Source organism: Anabrus simplex, chromosome 3 (assembly GCF_040414725.1).
Source record: "Anabrus simplex isolate iqAnaSimp1 chromosome 3, ASM4041472v1, whole genome shotgun sequence".
NCBI classification, from domain to species: Eukaryota; Metazoa; Arthropoda; class Insecta; order Orthoptera; family Tettigoniidae; genus Anabrus; species Anabrus simplex.
Window position 1 is genome coordinate 383,837,737 of NC_090267.1, and position 21,339 is coordinate 383,859,075.

General features: G+C 41.6%; 1 protein-coding gene across 1 annotated transcript in view; it reads right to left on the reverse strand.

Moving 5' to 3' along the window:
* Window positions 1-21,339, reverse strand: part of gol (goliath) — a 661,624-nt gene that overhangs the window by 194,098 nt on the left and 446,187 nt on the right. Inside the window, exon 2 of the mRNA XM_067143328.2 lies at window positions 19,315-19,447. Coding sequence (XP_066999429.1) covers window positions 19,315-19,447 — 133 coding nt within the window. The remainder of the gene's footprint in view (window positions 1-19,314; window positions 19,448-21,339) is intronic.

Sequence of the window (21,339 nt, forward strand, 5' to 3'; positions counted from 1 at the left end):
AGGTTGTGAGTTTCACAAATAGGAAAAGTCCTCTCAGTTTTAATTACTGCGTTGATGGGGTGAAAGTTCCTTTTGGGAATCATTGTAAGTATCTAGGTGTTAACATAACGAAAGATCTTCATTGGGGTAATCACATAAGTGGGATTGTAAATAAAGGGTACCGGTACAGACCTCTGCACATGGTTATGAGGGTGTTTAGGGGGTTGTAGTAAGGATGTAAAGGAGAGGGCATATAAGTCTCTGGTAAGACCCCGACTAGAGTATGGTTCCAGTGTATGGGACCCTCACCAGGATTACCTGATTCAAGAACTGGAAAAAATCCAAAGAAAAGCAGCTCGATTTGTTCTGGGTGATTTCCGACAAAAGAGTAGCGTTACAAAAATGTTGCGAAGTTTGGGCTGGGAAGAATTGGGAGAAAGAAGACGAGCTGCTCGACTAAGTGGTATGTTTGTTCCGAGCTGTCAGCGGAGAGATGGCGTGGAATGACATTAGTAGACGAATAAGTTTGAGTGGCGTCTCTAAAACTGGGAACGATCACAATATGAAGATAAGGTTGGAATTCAAGAGGACAAATTGGGGAAAATATTCATTTCTTTGAAATCTTTGAAATCATTTAAAAAAAGGCTAGGAAAAGAACAGATACGGAATCTGCCACCTGGGCGACTGCCCTAAATGCAGACCAGTATTTATTTATTTATTTATTTATTTATTGATTGATTGATTGATTGGTTGATTGATTGATTGATTGATTGATTGATTGATTGATTGATTGAAATATCATCCGAAAAGGCCTTATCTCTGATTCGACTTCTTACCTCAGTGATAAGACGCGGGAATCAAATTATACAGACCAATGTTCGAAACCCGTTGCCCACGAAAATGTTGTCTTCAACCTACTCTACTCAGACTGGAAGTTCTTTTACCAACCTAGTAAGATGTTAATGTTATTGGCTTTACGTCCCACTAAATACTTTTGTGATTCTCATAGACGCCGAGGTGCCGGAATTTTGTTCCGCAGGAGTTCTTTTACGTGCCAGCAAATCTACAGATACGAGGATGATGTATTTAAGCACCATCAAATACCACCGAACTGAGCCAGGATCTAACCTGCCATTTTCGGGTCAGAAGGCCGTGTGAGCCACTCAACCCGGTTAGTAAGATAGAGATTGCTACAACTCTACTTCAAGTGAGTTACACACATATTCGTGTATTTATTGCTAAATAAGATGAAAACATAAAAAGGTTTGATTTATATAGGAAACTACTAAGTTTGCCACAATGTTATGACGTCTTTCTTTTACACAGCTTTCTAAATACACAAGATCTTGAAGAGATACTTGCCTGATCAATAGAACAATAAGCTTAATAGTTAAGGTAAATTGCCAACAGAGTGCAGCACCATTCAATTTCAGGATTGTACAAGTCATTCGATGCAGAAAGAAGAAAACCAAAGAAGGGACAATCCCGTTAAAAGGGGGCGTCTGGTCACCCTATATTGCACAGATCACTAGTCAGTGGAAACTTGGCTAATGGTATCGTTGAGCTTGCTTTGATGCATTTAGCCATGATACTTAAGGCGCTAAGTCTCTATGGTCTGATAGCATGGTTAGCCGGTTCGAGTCCTGTTGGTCGGAAAGATTTTCACCTTCAGAATGTTGGCCGGCAGGGTAGCAGAGGTGGTGGTAAAGTCGTACGGTCGTGCAAGTATACTTTTGCCTTGCAATACGTCCTCATGTCTAGTAGGCATTAATAACAGTGCTTTGAATGTTGAAAGCTTAGCGTAAAATCGCCAAAAATCACATACTGCATATATTTCATTATGGCAAATCACATCACGTACGAGTGTTAAGGTATATGCTCCAGTTAAGAACTGTTGGTACATCTAAGACAGTGAACGCAAGCTGAACTTTAAAACTTGAAATTTTCGTCACCAAAGGCAAACGAAAAATAATTCATGCAGTGTAGGGTTAATATGAACTGAGGGCGTATGACGCTGTTTATGGAAATTCGCCTGTCGGATGGAGATGTTAAACCTTTATCAGACCTCTTGGTGTTATTTGACAGCATTAGGCGATGTGCCGACACCGGGTTTCACCCTCTCCCCACCTCATTATCATCAGCCCACGAGCAGGTCGCCGATCGGCGTCAAATATAAAGACCTGCGCCAGGCAAGACGAACATGTCCTTGGACACCCCCGGTGCTAAAAGGCATACGATAAATAAATAGTCTTGAAATTAGGCTCAAAATATGAGAGATACGGTCATAAGTGCGAACCTGTGTCTTATGAAAGTATAAGAGGCTCCATTCATTTCAACGCAAGCGTTGTAGTGTCTCTAAAACAAATTTTAACTCTTAACTCCGCTTCCAAAATTGTGGATGTTCCTTCTCTTATGTTTCTCTGCAGTTCCTCTAAATTCGCGGATTTGATGTGTTGGCCTCGTATTTTCCCGCCATCACCCATTATTTTCTGCGTACCCCCAGAGCAAACGCTGCCTTAGATGGACGAGTTCTGAGTTAGATTTGATTTTTTTTCTATTTGTTTAACGTCACATCGATACAGACACGTCTTACGTAGACGATAGAATACGACAGGGTTAGGACTGAGAAGGAAGCGACCCGGGGCCTAACATAAGGTGTAACCTCAGCATTTGTCTGGCCTGAAAATGGGTTGCCAGCGGTAGGGCTCGAACCCACCATCTCCCGACTGCAAGCTCACAGCCACGTGACGCGACCCGCGTAGCCAATTCGCTCGCTACAGGACACTATCAGTGGAGTATTCCTTTTATATTATCTTACGCCTTTTGTGAAAGAAGGGACATAACTTTTTATGAAGTAGGTTACAATTACTGATTCTACTTTTAATTATTATTATTATTATTATTATTATTATTATTATTATTATTATTATTATTATTATTATTATTATTATTATTATTATTAACCTCAGTGGCTCAGACGCCAGCGCGCCGGCCTCTCCCCGCTGGGTTCCGTGGTTCAAATCCCGGTCACTCCATGTGAGATTTATGCAGGACAAAGTGGAGGCGGACAGGTTTTTCTCCGGGTGCTCCGGTTTTCCCTGTCATCTTTCATTCCAGCAACACTCACAACTATAATTTCATTTCGTCTGTCAGTCATTAATCATTGCCCCAGAGGAGTGCGACAGGCTTCGGCAGCCGGCACAATTCATATCCTCGCCGCAAGATGGGGCTTCATTCATTCCATTTCTGACCCGGTCACTGACTGGAAAACAGGTTGTAGGTTTTCATTCAATCATTCGTTCATATTATTATTATTATTATTATTATTATTATTATTATTATTATTATTATTATTATTATTATTATTATTATTATTATTATTATTATAGGTTGCTTTATGTTCCATCGACACGGATAGGTCTTATGACGACGATGGGATAGGAAAAAGGTATGAAGCGGCCGTGGCCTTAATTATCTTTCGAATGCAATTTCACAGCTCTACTGATTCTATTTTCTCTTCATGGAGAAAATACTCTTCAAACTGAGTAGCACAAGGTGACAAGAAAATTGCTCTTAATCAGGGCGTCCAAACATTTTGCTATAGAGGTCTAATTAGAAGAATCAATAAGTGAAGCCGCCACAAAAGATCTAATAATAATGTTATTTGCTTTACGTCCCACTAACTACTCTTTGACGGTTTTCGGAGACGCCGAGGTGCCGGAATTTTGTCCCGCAGGAGTTCTTTTACGTGCCAGTAAATCTACCGACACGAGGCTGACGTATTTGAGCAACTTGAAATACCACCGGACTGAGCCAGGATTGAACCTGTCAAGTTCGGGTCAGAAGGCCAGCGCCTCAACCGTCTGAGCCACTCAGCCCGGCTCACAAAAGATCTGTTACGGATTATTAGTCCGCGGAAGCCTAATACCACCGACATCAGAAGAAAACAAGAGTTGATCGCGGAAGTGAGAACAGAAAGAATGAAGAGAAAAACTTGCCACAAGTAAGTAAAAGCAATCCTGGGCTTTGCTGTGGTTATTACGCACGTCTCTGAGGGATGTGTACCCTTGTGGGTAGTTAAAATGGGCTTAAGGCACGTTCAAGTCTTTAACATACATAATGCTGCCATAAATTACGATCCTTACACATCTCAAGTCGTCCTGTATTATACTGACCAACTTACGAAATTACCTGCATTGAAAGTGTGAAAAACCCTCGCGAATTCAGACCTGCCAGTGATGTGAAGCTTAATGTTTCCATTAAACGAGTTCATTTCGTTAATGGCAGTAGAGAGACTCAAATTGGTTTTGATCACATTAATGCCAGGCAGAGGAGGGTAACACATCTACGGCACTAAATGATGGACGCGTTCATCGCCCTCGTGGTGCTGGCCCTTTCACAGCCTGGAGGCGACCAATAATATTAGCAATGAGCTGCTGTGCCTATAGCTTTTAATCAAGTTTTTTTTTCTATTGGCTTTACGTCGCACCGACACAGATAGGTCTTATGGCGACGATGGGACAGGAATGAGCTAGGACTGGGAACGAAGCGGCCGTGGCCTTAATTTAGGTACAGCCCCAGCATTTGCCTGGTGTGAAAATGGGAAACCACGGAAAACCATCTTAAGGGCTGCCGACAGTGGGGTTCGAACCCACTATCTCCCGAATATTGGATACTGGCCGCACTTAAGCGACTGCAGCTATCGAGCTCGGTTTTTAATCAAGTATCACGTCAGCCTTTAGGGTTGGCTGTTCTGTAACTGTTTAGCATCGTATTGACACAGATTGGTTTTTGGGTAATGTTGGGATGAAAAGGGCTAAGATTGGGAAGGTAGCGACCCCTCCCGAATAATAATAATAATAATAATAATAATAATAATAATAATAATAATAATAATAATAATAATAATAATAATAGAACTATTGTCTACTCCATAGTGTCGTTTCCTGACACGGTTTCGGGGATGAAGTAATATGAAATTATACGGCATGTTTCACGGCCGGATGCCCTTCCTGGCGCCAACCTCAGATGAGGAGCTAAGATTAAATGAATAATGGTGAATAAAATTGGGTAAGAAAGTGGAAGAAATCGGCTGTGGCCAATGGGTAGGGAATGTAAGGGCATTACCCTGGAAGTGAAAATGGGAAACCACGGAATACCGTTCTCAGGACAGCCGATGGTGGGGTTCGAACCCACTCGTCTCCCGAATGCAGATCTTGACTCCATACGCCTTAGCGCGTTCATATGCGCAGCCACTCTGCTCGGTAATAATAATAGTAATAACGACAGGTCACAAATAAAACAGAAACATTCTAGGACCAAGACGCGAAAATGGAATTTGGACGGAAAAGCCTAGGAAATTTATTAAATCACAGATAAAGTAGAAAAAGGCCATTAAAATTCCACGGACACCTATATATAATGGATAACAATAGGCTGACAAAGGAACTTTAAAACCTAGCACCTGAGACACCACTACAATTTGTAATATAAATAAAGACCTACAAAAATTTGTATTACTGAAGACCATTCAAATAAGTACGAAGTTTAGAAATGTAATAGGCAAGCATGAATTTGCAGAATAACCTAAAAGAAGATATTCAGGATGGACAGGAAAACGCGAAAGGAAACTTTTTTTTTTTTTGCTTTACGTCGCACCGGCACAGATAGGTCTTATGGCGACGAATGGATAGGAAAGTCCTGAGAATGGGAAGGAAGCTGCCGTGGCCTTAATTAAGGTACAGCCCCAGCATTTGCCTGCTGTGAAAATGGGAAACCACGGAAAACCATCTTCAGGGTTGCCGACAGTGGGGTTCGAACCAACTATCTCCCGAATACCAGATACTGGCCGCATTTAACCGACTGCAGCTATCGAGCTCGGTCGAAAAGGAACTCAATGAATGAATGAATGAATGAATGAATGAATGAATGAATGAATGAATGAATTACAAGTATTGGGAAAGAAAGAAGAAACGGTGTGTTAAACGAAGTCACAAGCTCTCCTTAGTTGGGTTCAGCGGAGTGTACTTGTGCCCTATAAAGTGTAAAATTATGACAATAATTTGGAAATATGACTCAAAGTATATTAAACATTGTTCAAAATGTTCTTAGAAAGGCAGCAGCAAACTGACCATATTCCTAATAGTCTTTTGTACTTACTAATTTGACAATGTATTTGTTGTTTAAGGGGTCCTAACATCCAGGTCATCGGCCTAAAAAACTTACTGCTCGCAAAACCTTTGAACTTCATTGATTTACCATAAGATATTTCCAAGGAAAGTAAATCTCAAATAACCAAATATAAACAAAATCACTTGAATAATATTTGAAGAACGACTACAACAATTGTAATATGACCATAGCTAAGCTTTTATTCAATTTTGGTCAAGTATGACTTAATGGTATTTATATGACCAATAAAGACAGTGTCATAGTCTTCACAAAAACTAGAAATGGTTAAGTTTGTAAAAATAGACCAGTATAAAAGTATCACATGTCACAGAAATCCGAACCTAATCATAATTAAAATATTGAGGAGCTATTAGACTGGGAGCCTGAACCATGTTGTAAATATCAGAGGGCACCGTCACACTGACCACATATCACTCCAATATCTGCAAGTAATTCACTGGCCGTGCTGTTAGTGTCACGCCGCTGTCAGCTTGCATTCGGGAGACAGTGGATTCGACTGTCGACAGCGCTGGTTTTCCGTGGTCTCTCATTTTCATTTCATTTCCACTCCTAGCCCTTTCCTATCCCATTGTCGCCATAAGACTTGTCTGAGTCGGTGCGACGTAAAGCAAACTGTACAACAACAAAATCATTCAGCTTTCGTCTTCGCAATCCAAAGTTCTTTAAGGGCGATACGAGGCAAGTTTTAAAGTGTACAAAGAAAAATACACCCAGTTTCGCCTCTATTCACAGACGTGTGCGAGTTTTAACATTGGTATATTTTTGGGCCTCCCCTGCGAACCATATGACTTTGCCGCGGTGGGGAGATTTGCGTCTCCCAATGAAGCAGATAGCCGAGCTCCAGGTGCAACCATATCGGATGGGTATCTGTCGAGAGACCAGAATAACGAATGGTTCATCGAAAGGGGGGTAGCAGCCTTTCGGAAGTTACAAGGGCGGCATTCTAGATGATTGACTGATATGGCCTTGTAATAATACTCAACATGGCTTAGCTGTGTTGATACTGCTACACGGCTGAAAGCAACGGGAATCTACAAGCCACAACTAACTCCCGAGGATATGCAGCTCTCTCTGTATGAATGATGTACTGATGATGGCTTCCTCCAGGGTAAAATATTCCGGAGGTAAACTAGTCCCCCATTCGGATCTTCGGGTGGTGACTACACGAGAGGGGGCAATCATCAGGAAGATGGATACTGACATTCTACGAGTCGGAGCGTGGAATGTTAGAAGTTTGAATCGTTGTGGTAGGTTAGAGAATCTGAAAAAGATGGATAGACTAAAGTTAGATGTAGTTGGTTTAAGTCAAGTACGTTGGGAGGAAGAACAGGATTTTTGGTCAGGCAACTACAAAATTATCAACACAAAATCAACCAGGGGAAATGCAGGAGTACGTTTAATAATGAATGAGAAAATAGGGCAGCGGGTAAGCTAGTACGACCAGCATAGTGAAAGGATTATTGTTGTCAAAATAGACACCGAACCAATGCTCACCACAATAGTGCAGTCTATATGCCTAACTAGTTCAGCGGATGATGAAGAAATCTAAGGGATATGTTAAGAGATAGAAGAGTTAATACAATTTGTAAAAGGTGACGAGAATCTAATTGTGATGGGAGACTGGAATGCAGTGGTAGGCCAAGGAAGAGAAGGTAGTACAGTAGGAGAATTCGGATTGGGACAAAGGAATGAAAGAGGAAGTCGGCTGGTTGAATTCTGCACCAATCATAATTTAGTCCTTGCCAATACTTGGTTCAAACACCACAAAAGACGGCTGTATACGTGGACGAGACCTGGAGACACTGGAAGGTATCAAACAGACTTCATTATGATTATGCAGAGATTCAGAAACCAGGTGTTGGATTGCAGAACTTTCCCAGGAGCAGACGTGGACTCTGACCACAACTTGCTGGTCATGAAATGCCACCCGAAGTTGAAGAAATTGAAGAAAGTGAGGAATGCAAAGAGGTGGGATCTGGACAAGTTGAAAAAGAAGAGTGTGGGGGACTGTTTCAAGGAACATGTTGCACAAGGACTAAATGAAAAGGCTGAAGGAAATACTATAGAAGAAGAGTGGAGAGTCATGAAATATGAAGTCAACAGGGCTGCTGAAGAAATGTTAGGAAGAAAGAAAAGATCACCTAAGAATCAATGGATAACTCAGGATATGCTAGGTCTGATTGACGAACGAGGAAAGTACAAGAATGCAAATATGAAGAGGGAAAAAAGGAATACAGGCGATTAAAGAAAGAAGTGGAGAGAAAGTGTAGGACAGCTAAGGAAGAATGGCTGTAGGAAAAGTGCAAGGATGTTGAAGGTTGTATGGTCCTAGGAAAGGTAGATGCTGCATACAAGAAAATCAAGGAAACCTTTAGAGAGAGGAAAACTAGGTGAATGAATATTAAGACCTCAGATTGAAAACCACTTCTAGGGAAAGAAGACAAGGTAGGAAGATAGCAAGAACATATCCAGAGTTGTATCAAGGTAAAGACGTAGATGATACGGCTCTGGAACAAGAAGAGGCTGTTGATGCTGATGAAATGGGGGACCCAATTTTGAGGTCAGAATTTCACAGAGTTTTGAGAGGCCTAAATAGGAGAAAACACCGTTTAGTGTGTAAGATGTATGAGACACGAGAAGTGCCATCCGATTTTCGGCAGAATGTTGTTATGCCTATTCCCAAGAAAGCCGATGCTGACAAGTGTGAAAACTACCGCACCATTAGTTTAGTATCTCATGCCTGCAAAATTTTAACACGTATTATTTACAGAAGAATGGAAAGACAAGTTGAAACTGAGTTGGGAGAAGACCAATTTGGCTTCAGAAGAAATACAGGAACACGTGAAGCAATCCTAACTTTACGTCTGATCTTAGAGGATCGAATTAAGGAGGATAAGCCCACATACATGGCTTTCGTAGATCTTGAAAGGCATTCGATAACGTTGATTGGACCAAGCTATTTGAGATTCTGAAGATGATCGGGTTTAGGTACCGAGAACGAAGAAATATCTACAATCTGTATACAAATCAGTCTGCAGTGATAAGAATCGAGGGCTCTGAAAAAGCAGCAGCAATCCAGCGTTGATATAGAACAGGCAGTAAAGGAAATCAAAGAGGAATTTGGGAAGCGAATCACAATCCAAGGACAGGAAATCAAAACCCTGAGATTTGCTGATATTGTTGTTTTATCTGAGACTGCAGAAGATCTAGAGAAATTGCTGAATGGTACGGACAGAGTCTTGGGTAAGGTGTACAAGATGAAAATAAATGAGTCCAAAACAAAAGTAATGGAGTGCAGTCGAACGAAGTCGTGTGGTGTAGGAAATATTAAATTAGGAAATGAAGTCTCGAAGGAAATAGAATAATATTGTCACTTGGGTAGTAAAATAACTAATGATGGTAGAAGTAAGGAGGGCATAAAATGTAGACTAGCACAAGCAAACAAGGCCTTTCTTAACAAAAGAAATTTGCTTCATTCGAACATTGATATAGGAATTAGAAAAACGATTTTGAAGTATTTCGTATGGAGTGTGGCATTGTATGGAAGTGAAACATGGACGATAACTAGCTCAGAAAGAAAGAGAATATTTCGAAATGTGATGTTACAGAAGAATGCTAAAGGTGAGATGGATAGATCGAATCACAAATGAAGAGGTACTGAATCGAATTGATGAGAGGAGATCGATTTGGCTAAATTTGACCGGAAGAAGAGATAGAATGATAGGACACATCTTAAGACACTCAGGACTTGTGCAGTTGGTTTTTGAAGGAAGTGTAGGTGGTAAGAACGGTAGGGGTAGACCAAGGTATGAATATGACAGGCAGATTAGAGCAGATGTAGGATGCAATAGTTACGTAGCACAGGATAGGGTGGCATGGAGATCTACATCAAATCAGTCTATGGACTGATGACTTAAACAACAAACATGTTTTTCGGTTGGGTTGATATCTGAAATTACCGTCATCAATTCACTGTGCGCTTTCTTCCTGTAACTAAGAAGTTGAGGAAATATCTATTAAGTGAACCGCGTTCGAATCCTCAGTCAAGAATTAAAATCCTTGAACTGATCGCAAAACGAACCCAGGACCTTGGAATAAGAGATAAGTACGCTACCCCTCCACAATAATAATAATAATAATAATAATAATAATAATAATAATAATAATAATAATAATAATAAATAAGGACCTCAAAAACGCAAACATATGTGCAACAGACATTTTAGAAAGAGACACTTTCAGACACAAAGTCAACAAGTGGGAAGTTACATCAGAGCAACCAAAGCAAAAACAGTGCAGACCGAAATGGTCGGAAGAACGTAAACAAGCCTTCTCAGAGAGAATGAAAGCCTATTGGAAGAACAAGAAGAACCCAAAGAAAGCTTGATTGAGTTGTTTGCTTAACGTCTTCCATTACTGGGAGAATACGCTAATAATAAAATAATAATAATAATAATAATAATAATAATAATAATAATAATAATAATAATAATAATAATAATAATAATAATAATAATAATTGTTTAGAATGTCTTCAGTTTTCTCACAATTCTCTGATGGATACAGTCATTTTTCTTCTGATTTATCGGCATTCTTTATCTTCCCCGTGGATGGAGTCAAAGGATGCATTATCTACATCCTTGTAGAGTGACTGTACGAAGTATTCGAACATTAATGATCTGTACTAAAAGGACAATATATCTCCCGAAATATTATCAGTCATTTTAGCCATTATATACTATTATTTTAAGTATGCAAATATATTCCTATTACAAATAACTAAGCGGGAATATTCCTCTCGCCACGCAACAAAACATACAAATTCATATCTGCACGATTATACAGGCGAAATAAATATTCGAACAGTGCAATTGTATGCACTCTTCTCGGCCATTTACTCCCTTCAGTATGGGGTTTGTCAACGCGGCAGTGTTACATACGTGCTCTTGTACCTGCCTGATGTTTCAGTTGTTCCGCTGTTTGCGTGATATGGACACTGAAATTTCCTGTGAACTGAGTCTGCTCGAATAGTTACTGTGCCAATGTTTTGAATGAATATTCAAAGCTTTCTTTATATTTTCGTTATCATGGAAATATTTACTTTAACTCTCTTATTATGTAACGTTTACATATAAAGGAACATTTGTACGTATTTGCTGCAAATTGACATAACGAAGATATATAGAAGGGTCCAAAAATATGTAGACTCTCTTTGATAATCATTATTAATGGAACAAAATGACATACCGTCATAATTCTTGAACCGGGGGGGGGGGGAGGGGTATTTTATGTGTTCAAAGCGACCTCCATTAGCACCCAAACAACGTCAATGCCGCGGAACCGCTGACCGAACTACGCCTGTCAGTGGTGTTGTTTTTTTTGCTATTGGCTTTACGTCGCACCGACACAAATAGGTTTTATGGCGACGATGTGATAGGAAAGGCCTAGGAATTGGAAGGAAGCGGCCGTGGACTTAATTACGGTACAGCCCCCGCATTTGCCTGGTGGGAAAATGGGAAACCACGGAAAACCATCTTTAGGGCTGCCGACAGTGGGATTCGAACCACTATCTCCCGGCTGCAAGCTCACAGCCCCGCGCCTCTAACCGAACGTGCACCTCGCCCGCTGGCTGTCAGTGTTAACTGGAAGATTTCTCGTAGTTCGTTCAGTCTAGCTGGCTTCTGTTGATAAAACTTCATTTTTTTTCAAGGTCTCCGATAGGTAGAAGTCAAGGCGTATAAGGTCTGGAGATCGTGGTGGGAACTCATCAACTCCTCTTCGACCTATCCATAGTCTAGGTAGATTTTCAACCAAGTAGGCCCTGAAAAATGAAATGTCGTATGGCTTTTAGTGCCGGGATATCCCAGGACGGGTTCGACTCGCTAGGTGCAGGTCTTTCTATTTGAGTCCCGTAGGCGACCTGCGCGCCGTGATGAGGATGAAATGATGATGAAGACAACACATACACCCAGCCCCCGTGCCATTGGAATTAACCAATGATGGTTAAAATCCCCGACCCGGCCTGGAATCGAACCCTGGACCGTCTGAACCGAAGGCCAGTACGCTGACCGTTCAGCCAACGAGTCGGACAAGTAGGCTCTGAAATCTCAGTGGCAGTGAGGCGGAATGCCATCTTGTTGTAGGTAAAAATCTTTCATTTCCAAACACTTTTCAGCCTTCAGAATTCGTCGTACGGTTGATTTTACGTGCACCCTGATTCACAGATTTTTGAGGTGACCTAGTAAAATGTTGCAACAATGCGCTGGACTTCTTCATGTTTTCCAACAGTACCGTCGGTTTCAAATTTACCCCGAATACGATAAAATGTTGTACGTGCTGGTGGCTCAGTTCCGTACACATTACGCCGTTGCCGTTGTACCTCCATCACGTGTTCGCACTTCCAGTACCACATCAATACGGTCTTGCGTTGCTCAAACGACAATCTTACTTCATTCATTGCTGTACTGTCATCTGCTGGAAAACGTGCGCCAAGAATGTCGCGCCATTCACGTGACCTTCATCATCTATTGATAAAACAATGGACTACGCTACCGCGCAAGAATTTCAACGAAATGTCATTTTGTTACAAAGATATTGGTCCTATATATCTTTTATTTTATTTTGGTTTTATTTTAGTTTGGTTTTGTTAGTTTATTTGTTTTTGTCTGCTGACGTACAGTAGAGTTGGAAGAGGCGGGTATAGGCCTGACCTATCTCAAGCTAAAGTGTTGATTCGGTACGTCTGCACATGTAAAGTAGAGTAAAGTAGTGAATAGTGTTAGGTTAGAGGGAGTAAGTTGTCAATGAGACAGTGAAAAGTAGTTAGTTTAGTTAGGTGGTGTGTTGCATGTGGAGCTGGCGATCCGCCCATGTGCAGGATGCTACAAAGTAGATTTAGAAGTAGTTAAGTAGTAAGTAGTTAGTGTCTAGCTATAAATAGTCTGTGAGTGTTTATTTTATTGGAACATTGTAACTGGGCGAAAGCCTGTTATGTTCAGTTCAATAAATTCATTCATTCATTCATTCATACAAAGATATTAACTATCAAAGAGTGTATACGTTTTTCTGGACCCCTCTGTAGTGTCCTGTTGTTAAAAATGACTAGTGTTCGAATACTTTTTACACTAAGTGTATATCGTCGCTGCCGAGACAAAACCTCCTATGTGAAATGTTTTAGCTTAGAACTTCTGTCATCTAAGGTGCAATATTGTGTGAATATTGTCAAGGCATTCTCGTTCTTCATAATGTATGTGCTGCGGTTCAGTATATCTCCAAAAATATTATCACATAGGAGGTTTTGTCCCGGTAACGACGATACTCTAAGAGACTTTTAAGAACAAGCAAAGACTCTGCACGCAATCTCTCGTCGTCTAGGCCGTAAACATATCCATGATTCAAAGTTTTATCCGTGTAGCGGAGAAAATATACGAATGTGAAGTTTTTCAGTCTAATCTTTTTCCTGTCAGATATATGGTAATGGTGAGAGAACTCCACTACTACATTTTTAAGAAGAAAAGATGTTTTCTTCATGTATTTTTTATCGAACGGCAAGTAGTTCTATTTTAGGAACTGGTACACACTCCACCTCGAAGTGCTTTAAGTCGCAATGCCTTTACGAGATCAGATAATTGGCTCCATACTATTTTGTATTCTATTGTTTCTCATAGCTCCACCTCTCTCATTCTCAAGTCGATGCCGGAATGAATTATTACTTATGCGATTCAGGCAATTTGCTGCTTACTCGACCGACTGCCATCTTCGAACAGACAAGGTTATTTAGCTCGCAACTCCAACTACCAATCCAGTCTGTCTGTCAAGTCATCAGCCCAGAGGCTAGTTGGATCCTCAAATAGCACCACCAAAGGTTATGCGGTTATAAGGAAACCCCAAAATCCAATGGTAGCAACAAAATGAGGCGTATTAGGCAGATGAGGAATGAGGGAGTTTGCTATTGCTTTGCCCACTGGGTCAGAAAGTACTATTGCAGCACGACTGATCCTATGAGCAGCACCTTTCTAACACTCAGATGCACTAGTCGTGCTCTGAATGTCAGTACTCAGCACTACCCATACCCTAGCAGCTTCCATACTGTCACAGCCATGGATGTTGACTGGGACTTCGGTGGAAGCTACACTTTACTTTGGCCTGTGCCAGGAGATGGATGCGAAAGTACTGTATCCATCAAGAAATGACAGCAGGCAGTACCAATCCAATATAAAATGTTATGAACTTCAATCACTGCCTATTGTCACAATGTTACAGTTTTCATGTTATCACTTTCTTTTATCGTATCTACACGCGACTTTTTAAATATAGAAATTCGTCAGAATAGCGCACCGAAACATCTTCAATAATGCATTTGACGCGGAATCAATAGGACGTAACTGTGGTATTCTGATAAAGTCGACGTACTGTGGCCCAAAGAGTTTAAAATGCAAAAATAAAACATTCCTTGCTGAAAGTTTTGTCCTGTGTATAGGTTATGAACACCAACGTATTTGATTTGTTTCATACTTATGCACTTTTATTATCATACATTATTCAGTTTTATAAATAGTCAAAATAAGTACAACTCGATCTTAGATTAGGCCTACCGCTAGATAAACTCTGGAGCTCTCGTTATATTACTAAAGATAAAAATAGCCTTTTCAGTATGTTATTTGCTTGTATAAGGGTCTCCCTTATAAAACCAGACCGAGCACACGGTGATTGTACTCTGCGCTACAGCAGCTGCTTCAGCCCAACTTACGTCGCGCGCGGCCTCCCTGCTTTAAGCGTGCATACGACGTTATATGAAATCTTACCGGAAGTGTCATCCTTTATAATGAGAGATTTCATAAACACCATTCGTATTTTCAGCACACGAATAGCGAGAGTTATGACTGTTCACACGACCATTAAGATGAAACCAGGCCTTATCCGAAAACAACACAAGCTGTGGGTCGAATAAACGATCATTCAATGATGCAAGACACCACTCACAATATCTCACTCTTGTGGCTGGATCAGCAAGTTTTAAACAATGGGCCCCTGTAAACCTGTACGGTTTGATGTGTAACACCTTTGTAGCTCTGTGTGCAGAAGAAACCGAAACCCCTACTCGTTGTGCTAATTTTGTGAATGATTTATTCCGTGACCGTTTTCAAGATTCGCACCAATGTCATCTAGCTTTTTTTCTGTTAAAACTGTTCGTGTGCGCGCATGTTTTCTTATCGACCACTGAGCCAGTCGTTCCAAATTTATTTATAATTACGTGAAACTGTGCTCATGAAGGTGGCACTTCACCAGGAAATTGCTGAACAGATGCATCGCGTCCCCGACGAGCCGACTCGTACTTAAAAGATCTTTCACATACGAAAATACGGTGTTGCAATATTAACTGCCTCACCATGTTAACAGCTGATATTCAGACTGGCTATTGATGCTAGGTCGAACACGTGCATGCTCCTTGTAAGTTCAAGAAATATGCGCGCGCCTCCCGTACAGCTTCATAGGTCTCGGAGAGTAGAAACGCCAATGGACGCTCTGGGTTTGTAAGAGAGACCCTGCAGTTGAGGAGTTGTACACCAAGCCATGGGGTAACAAGATCAACCCACTAGTAAGCGGGATAGGACGCTAGGACACTGATATTTACACCAAGTACCACACATCAAAACACATTCTGTTCAGCCATAGGGTTAGGAGGCGGGAGGCCGATAGCCGGTTCCCTCCCTACACATCACACAAGCACACACTACACTGCAGACACCATGAATCTATGTTCCTTTGATTACAGCTGTCTTCATCCCCAGGGACCCAGGCGAGGAAAGACTAATAAGAAACACAACACAAGAAGACGATGGCAGCGCAGCCAGACGGCCAAGGACGAATCGTACCACCTCCGCCCCCCGACAGAGACACGGGAGCAGAAAACCAGCCCGCGCCCTATAACGAACACAGCAGTACTAATCTACTGTAGATGGTTATTTGTGTTATTTTACTCTTTACTTAGGTAGAATCATGGACACGAGAGCAGGCAAGCAAGCCGCCACTCTAACGATCATCTGTATATATGTAAATATATTGTAACTAATAATCTTAGCATAGTTGCAGATCTGCAGTGACAAGCGTGTTCCAGCAACACCGCACGAGAGGGACATCGCCAGGCGGAGGAAGATAGCCCCTTACACAACGTAAGGCTTGGCTCTTAATCCCCCTTCTCGAAACGGAGACTTGATACCAAGGACCACTGGCTGCTGGACAATGGGACGAACCTGTGGCCCAAAGCGCAGACGCTGCCTGGTGGACCCGGGCCGATCCGGCAGTGACAAGAAGGAATGATCCCCATAATTATTGATAATGGCAAGGAAATAGTTATGATTGGATGACACATATTCCTCACCAATACAACCTCTGGACTTTTCCAGCCCACATCCTTGCATGTGCTATCAAATTTTTTTTTTTTTTTTTGCGATGGGCTTTACGTCGCACCGACACAGATAGGTCTTATGGCGACGATGGGATAGGAAAGGCCTAGGAGTTGGAAGGAGGCGGCCGTGGCCTTAATTAAGGTACAGCCCCAGCATTTGCCTGGTGTGAAAATGGGAAACCACGGAAAACCATTTTCAGGGCTGCCGATAGTGGGATTCGAACCTACTATCTCCCGGATGCAAGCTCACAGCCGCGCGCCTCTACGCGCACGGCCAACTCGCCCGGTGCTATCAAAATTTGTCAGGTTTTTACATGTAGGCTCTTTCTCTATTCTGCCTATGTGGTTTTCCCTGACCCTAAATACCACACATTAACACAACCTTATCAACACAAACTTTCGCCGTGGTAGCGAGTCTAACTCGGAAACCGGCAGATACTCCTTGTATCACTTCCCACTCTTCCCTGCTATCTCTTTTCTGCTTAGAAATTAATAGCATGTCGGAGGCAATGTAGATTGAGCTGATTGCCACGCGGGGAGAGAGGGCTTCGGGGGCCCTCCGAAAAAATGATAAACATCAGGAGTTTTAGTGAAAGTACAGGAATGGTTTAAATATCACATGGGGAGAACGGAGCGAGCTACCAGGCCGGCGGCCGGAAGAGCCTTGGTGATAAGTCACACTGAGCTACGTACATACATCAGGGGGGAGGAGGAGGAGTCTCATTTCGTCTATAACGGAATCTTCCTGTACAAGGCCCATCAGTAAAGTTTCGGTGTTAAGGAAAAGTCATATTTCAAACTGCACCTCAGGGCTATGATACTGAATGAATGTATAAAGTTTTAATTTATCTACGGTAGCTCTGTCAGTTTGCACGATTGCTTATCACTTTTTGACATATTTAATGCTAGCATGAAGAACAGAATACCTAATGTGATCACTCTGCTCTCATAACATTGTTGTTGGTGGCCCCGCCAGAGTGTGTCGCTGCAATCGCTACGAACCTGCTGCAACAATACGTGCGTCAAATTGTCGACGAAGGTATTGTTGTTTTTGGGTAGGCACACAGTGCTTCTGTGTGGGAAGTGGTTTTAGACAGGGGTAGGTAGATTTACGTTGTACTGGTTAAGAAGGTGAAGAGACTTTTCAGAAGATCTATGGAGGGGATGGACTGTGTTTGGTTGAATGTGTTGTATGTAGGAGGGGGTTAAGCTTTAGGTTTAGTAGCGACGGTGGGTGATGGTTAGATGATTGGGGATGGCGCAGGTGTTTGTTCGCAATGTAGCAAGCTTTGATTTTCTTTCTGAGAAATGGGCAGCTTGAGTATGATGCGGCGTGATTGCCTTTACAGTTTGCGCACTTAGCCAGTTCTCCGGGGACTGGGTAGACGATGTGATTATGGTTGTCACCACATCTGTTGCAGCGGGTTTCGTTAGGACAACTTGCGGCTGCGTGGTTAAGTTGAAGGCATTTGAAGCACTGGGAAATTAGTGAGGATTTCGAGTGAGGCTTGTTTGGGTTTGGGCGAGTTTGGTTTTGGGTATGTGTAAATTTGCCGATAAGGGAGGGAGACGGTCGAGGTTGTGCCAATGGTAGTGTGTCATTCTGTGGGTGATCAATTTGGGTGGATTTTGTGGCTACTGGTTGGGTGGTTTTCGGATTAGTTTGGGTTTCTTTGGGTTGGGTTTTGTTAGGTTTATACTTGGATTGAGGTTCAGGGCGGGTGGGTAGAGGCAGGAGAAGTGAGGTTTGAGAGCTCTGCAAGCTCCGGCGGCGGGGTGGTTTGTGCGCCGCAGTCACAGAAGGTAGGTCCATCCCCCTGTGTTTCTTCTTCATTTTCTGCTAGTGTCAAATTCACTGCTAGTGTCAAATTCACTGCCAGTCTAGTTCTCTTGCCGATGCCCAAAAGCCAATAGTGTCTCCAAAACGGCGACTAAACAACGCAACTTGTAATTTAATGCGAGCTAAATACGTCTTTCCTCAGTCAAAGCTAGGATTAATTTCCAACAGGGGCAGATTAAGAACATGGAATGTTTAATGTTTTATGTGCCCTGTTTAAAAAAGTATTTTCTTTTTTAACTATAAATCACACTAGTGCTTTTGCTTTTCGTGTTTTTCCGTTTTATCTCGTGTGTTCTCTTATTAAAGTCCAAAGATATTTCTTCGTGAGGACTGAGAATATTATTTATAACTCTGTGACAGTATTATTCATAAGTCTAAACAATTGGGTGTTGTATTTGGTTATTTGCGTATCAATGTAACCTCCACTAAAACAGCTGACCGTGTAGCGTTGGTGATTGGCTCCACTAGCGCCGCTCTGCGGGAGCGCGTTTGAACTCTGAGTGATCGCAGTAGGTATGCTATTCGTCATGATGTTGATAATACTCTAATACTTCCTATCTATCCCTAAAATGCTTAAGTCATATTACAATTTTTACGTCATATTCAGCTAGTTTTAGGACATATTTGCTTGAATATTCTGTACTCCTTTAGGTCATTGACTTCCGAACCCTACTAATCACCGTAAATTCAAAATTGTTCCTGTCCGAGATCGGGGTGGGCCTCTAGATTTTTATAAAGAAGTCTTTAAGAAAATCATGGAATAAGTACTGTACATGTTTCTTAATGATAAATGAGAATTTACATATTCGATTTTAATATCTGGCAGTCACAATTTCGGAAGTCTAAGTACGGGGTGGGAGCTCTAATACCAAACAAAACGAGGTGCAAAACTTACCGATTGATGTTAGTGTAGGGTTTCTGAACGAAGGAACCCACACTGATGGTGAGGTACACTCGAGTGCCATTCTCGATGAGTCGTACCAACTCCTCTCCTCGTTGCTTGGGAATAAGCACACCGCTGATATTCCCTGAAACAAAACAAGATCATTGTATTTAGGGAATTCTTTAAAATTTAAACAATATTTTCAACTTACACACTTGTGCTATCTCAATATACGGCATGCAGTGAAACAAATGACACCAATTATTGCTCATCTGCTCTTCTCGTTTCCCTAGTGAAACGACCCACCCAGTCAGTACCAGCATAAATGCATAACATCTCAAAGCATTAGAAAAATGCATAGTCGCAGACGCACTAGAAACGATGCATAGGCCGTGGATTTTTCGACTAGGGAAGACTATCTGAATTTGAACTCTGTTTTCCTTACCAATATAAACAAAATCATCTATCTAGGGAAGCCTAAACTACCAAGTGAAAGAGGAAATACCAAGTTTATTTAAAAACAAAAGATGAAGAGGAAAAACATACGAAAATAAGAGAAAAGAATAAAGCCCAAAAACAATTCTGCATAAACAAAATATTCCGTAGTCAGAGACCTTCAGTAGCCAAGACTGAATCATGTGCAATAAATGGGAACACAATAATTATTTTATAGCGCCCATATACGATAGCATCGTATGTAACAGAAGCTTCCAGCAATTCTTCAAGCGTCAGACATTACATTTGCAGTATAAATCAAAACTTTAAATTGTATCAAATATCGGGCGAGTGGTCCACTAGCAACGAACTAATTTATTTAGTGTATGTATTAGTTTGACCTGTTTTGAATTCAGTGTTGTGTCCCTTTCGGTTCTTTCAACAGAGGAGAAAATATTTATCGCGGGACATTACTTCCTGTCATATGGAGTAAGGACAAGTTTGCTTCACGTTAAACAGTACGAGGGGGGATTTAATAAGGAGGCACGAAATAACTGAACAATGTCAACGAAAGGGTGCCTAAGAACCGTCACTACAAACGAGTATCATGGGCCACTTCTCCAACAGGTATTAAAGTCCCCAAAACACCGTGTCCGATCATGGAATATTTGGTCCTTGTTTAGTCTAGGATGCTGCACACAGTCCAAAAAATAATGGACCAACTAATTCGGAGGCACCTCATTATTACCCACTTCGAGCGGGATTTGCGCCGATTTTGTCGCGCCAAAAACTTACTTCTCTAACGACAATGGATGCAGCGAGATGGGGCTACAATCAATCAATCAATCAGTACTGATCTGCATTTAGGGCAGTCGCCCAGGTGGCAGATTCCCTATTTGTTGTTTTCCTAGCCTTTTCCTAAATGATTTCAAAGAAATTGGAAATTTATTGAACATCCCTCTTGGTAAGTTATTCCAATCCCTAACTCCCCTTCCTATACCTTCTGCAAGGACACTCTGGAGATCACATAATTTCTCGTGGAACTCCATCCCATTACTCTTCCGGCTTCCCGGATTTCACGGCCCCAAATGCCTACCTATGTTGAACTATGTTGAATGTTGAAAGAATCAGTTTTTATGACAGATAATCCACCTACAGTATCCCGAATTACGCGAGAAGCAACCTTACAGAAATCTTTGTTGTTCACCATGCTCAACAATCTTCAGAAGCGTTATCAACAATGTGTAGCACGTGATGGCACACATTTTGAAAAAATACTGGACCAATGCAATTTTTTTTGCTAGTGGCTTTACGTCGCACCGACACAGATATGTCTTATGGCGACGATGGGATAGGAAAGGCCTAGGAGTTGGAAGGAAGTTGTCTGGTGTGAAAATGGGAAACCACGGAAAACCATCTTCAGGGCTGTCGAAAGCGAGATTCGAACCCACTATCTCCCGTATGCAAGCTCACAGCCACGCGCCTCTAACCGCACGCTCAACTCTCCCAGCAGTAGAAGTAGTAGTAGTAGTAGTAGTAGTAGTAGTAGTAGTAGTAGTAGTAGTATACAAACATCTTGGTTATAGATTTTTCATGGTTTTG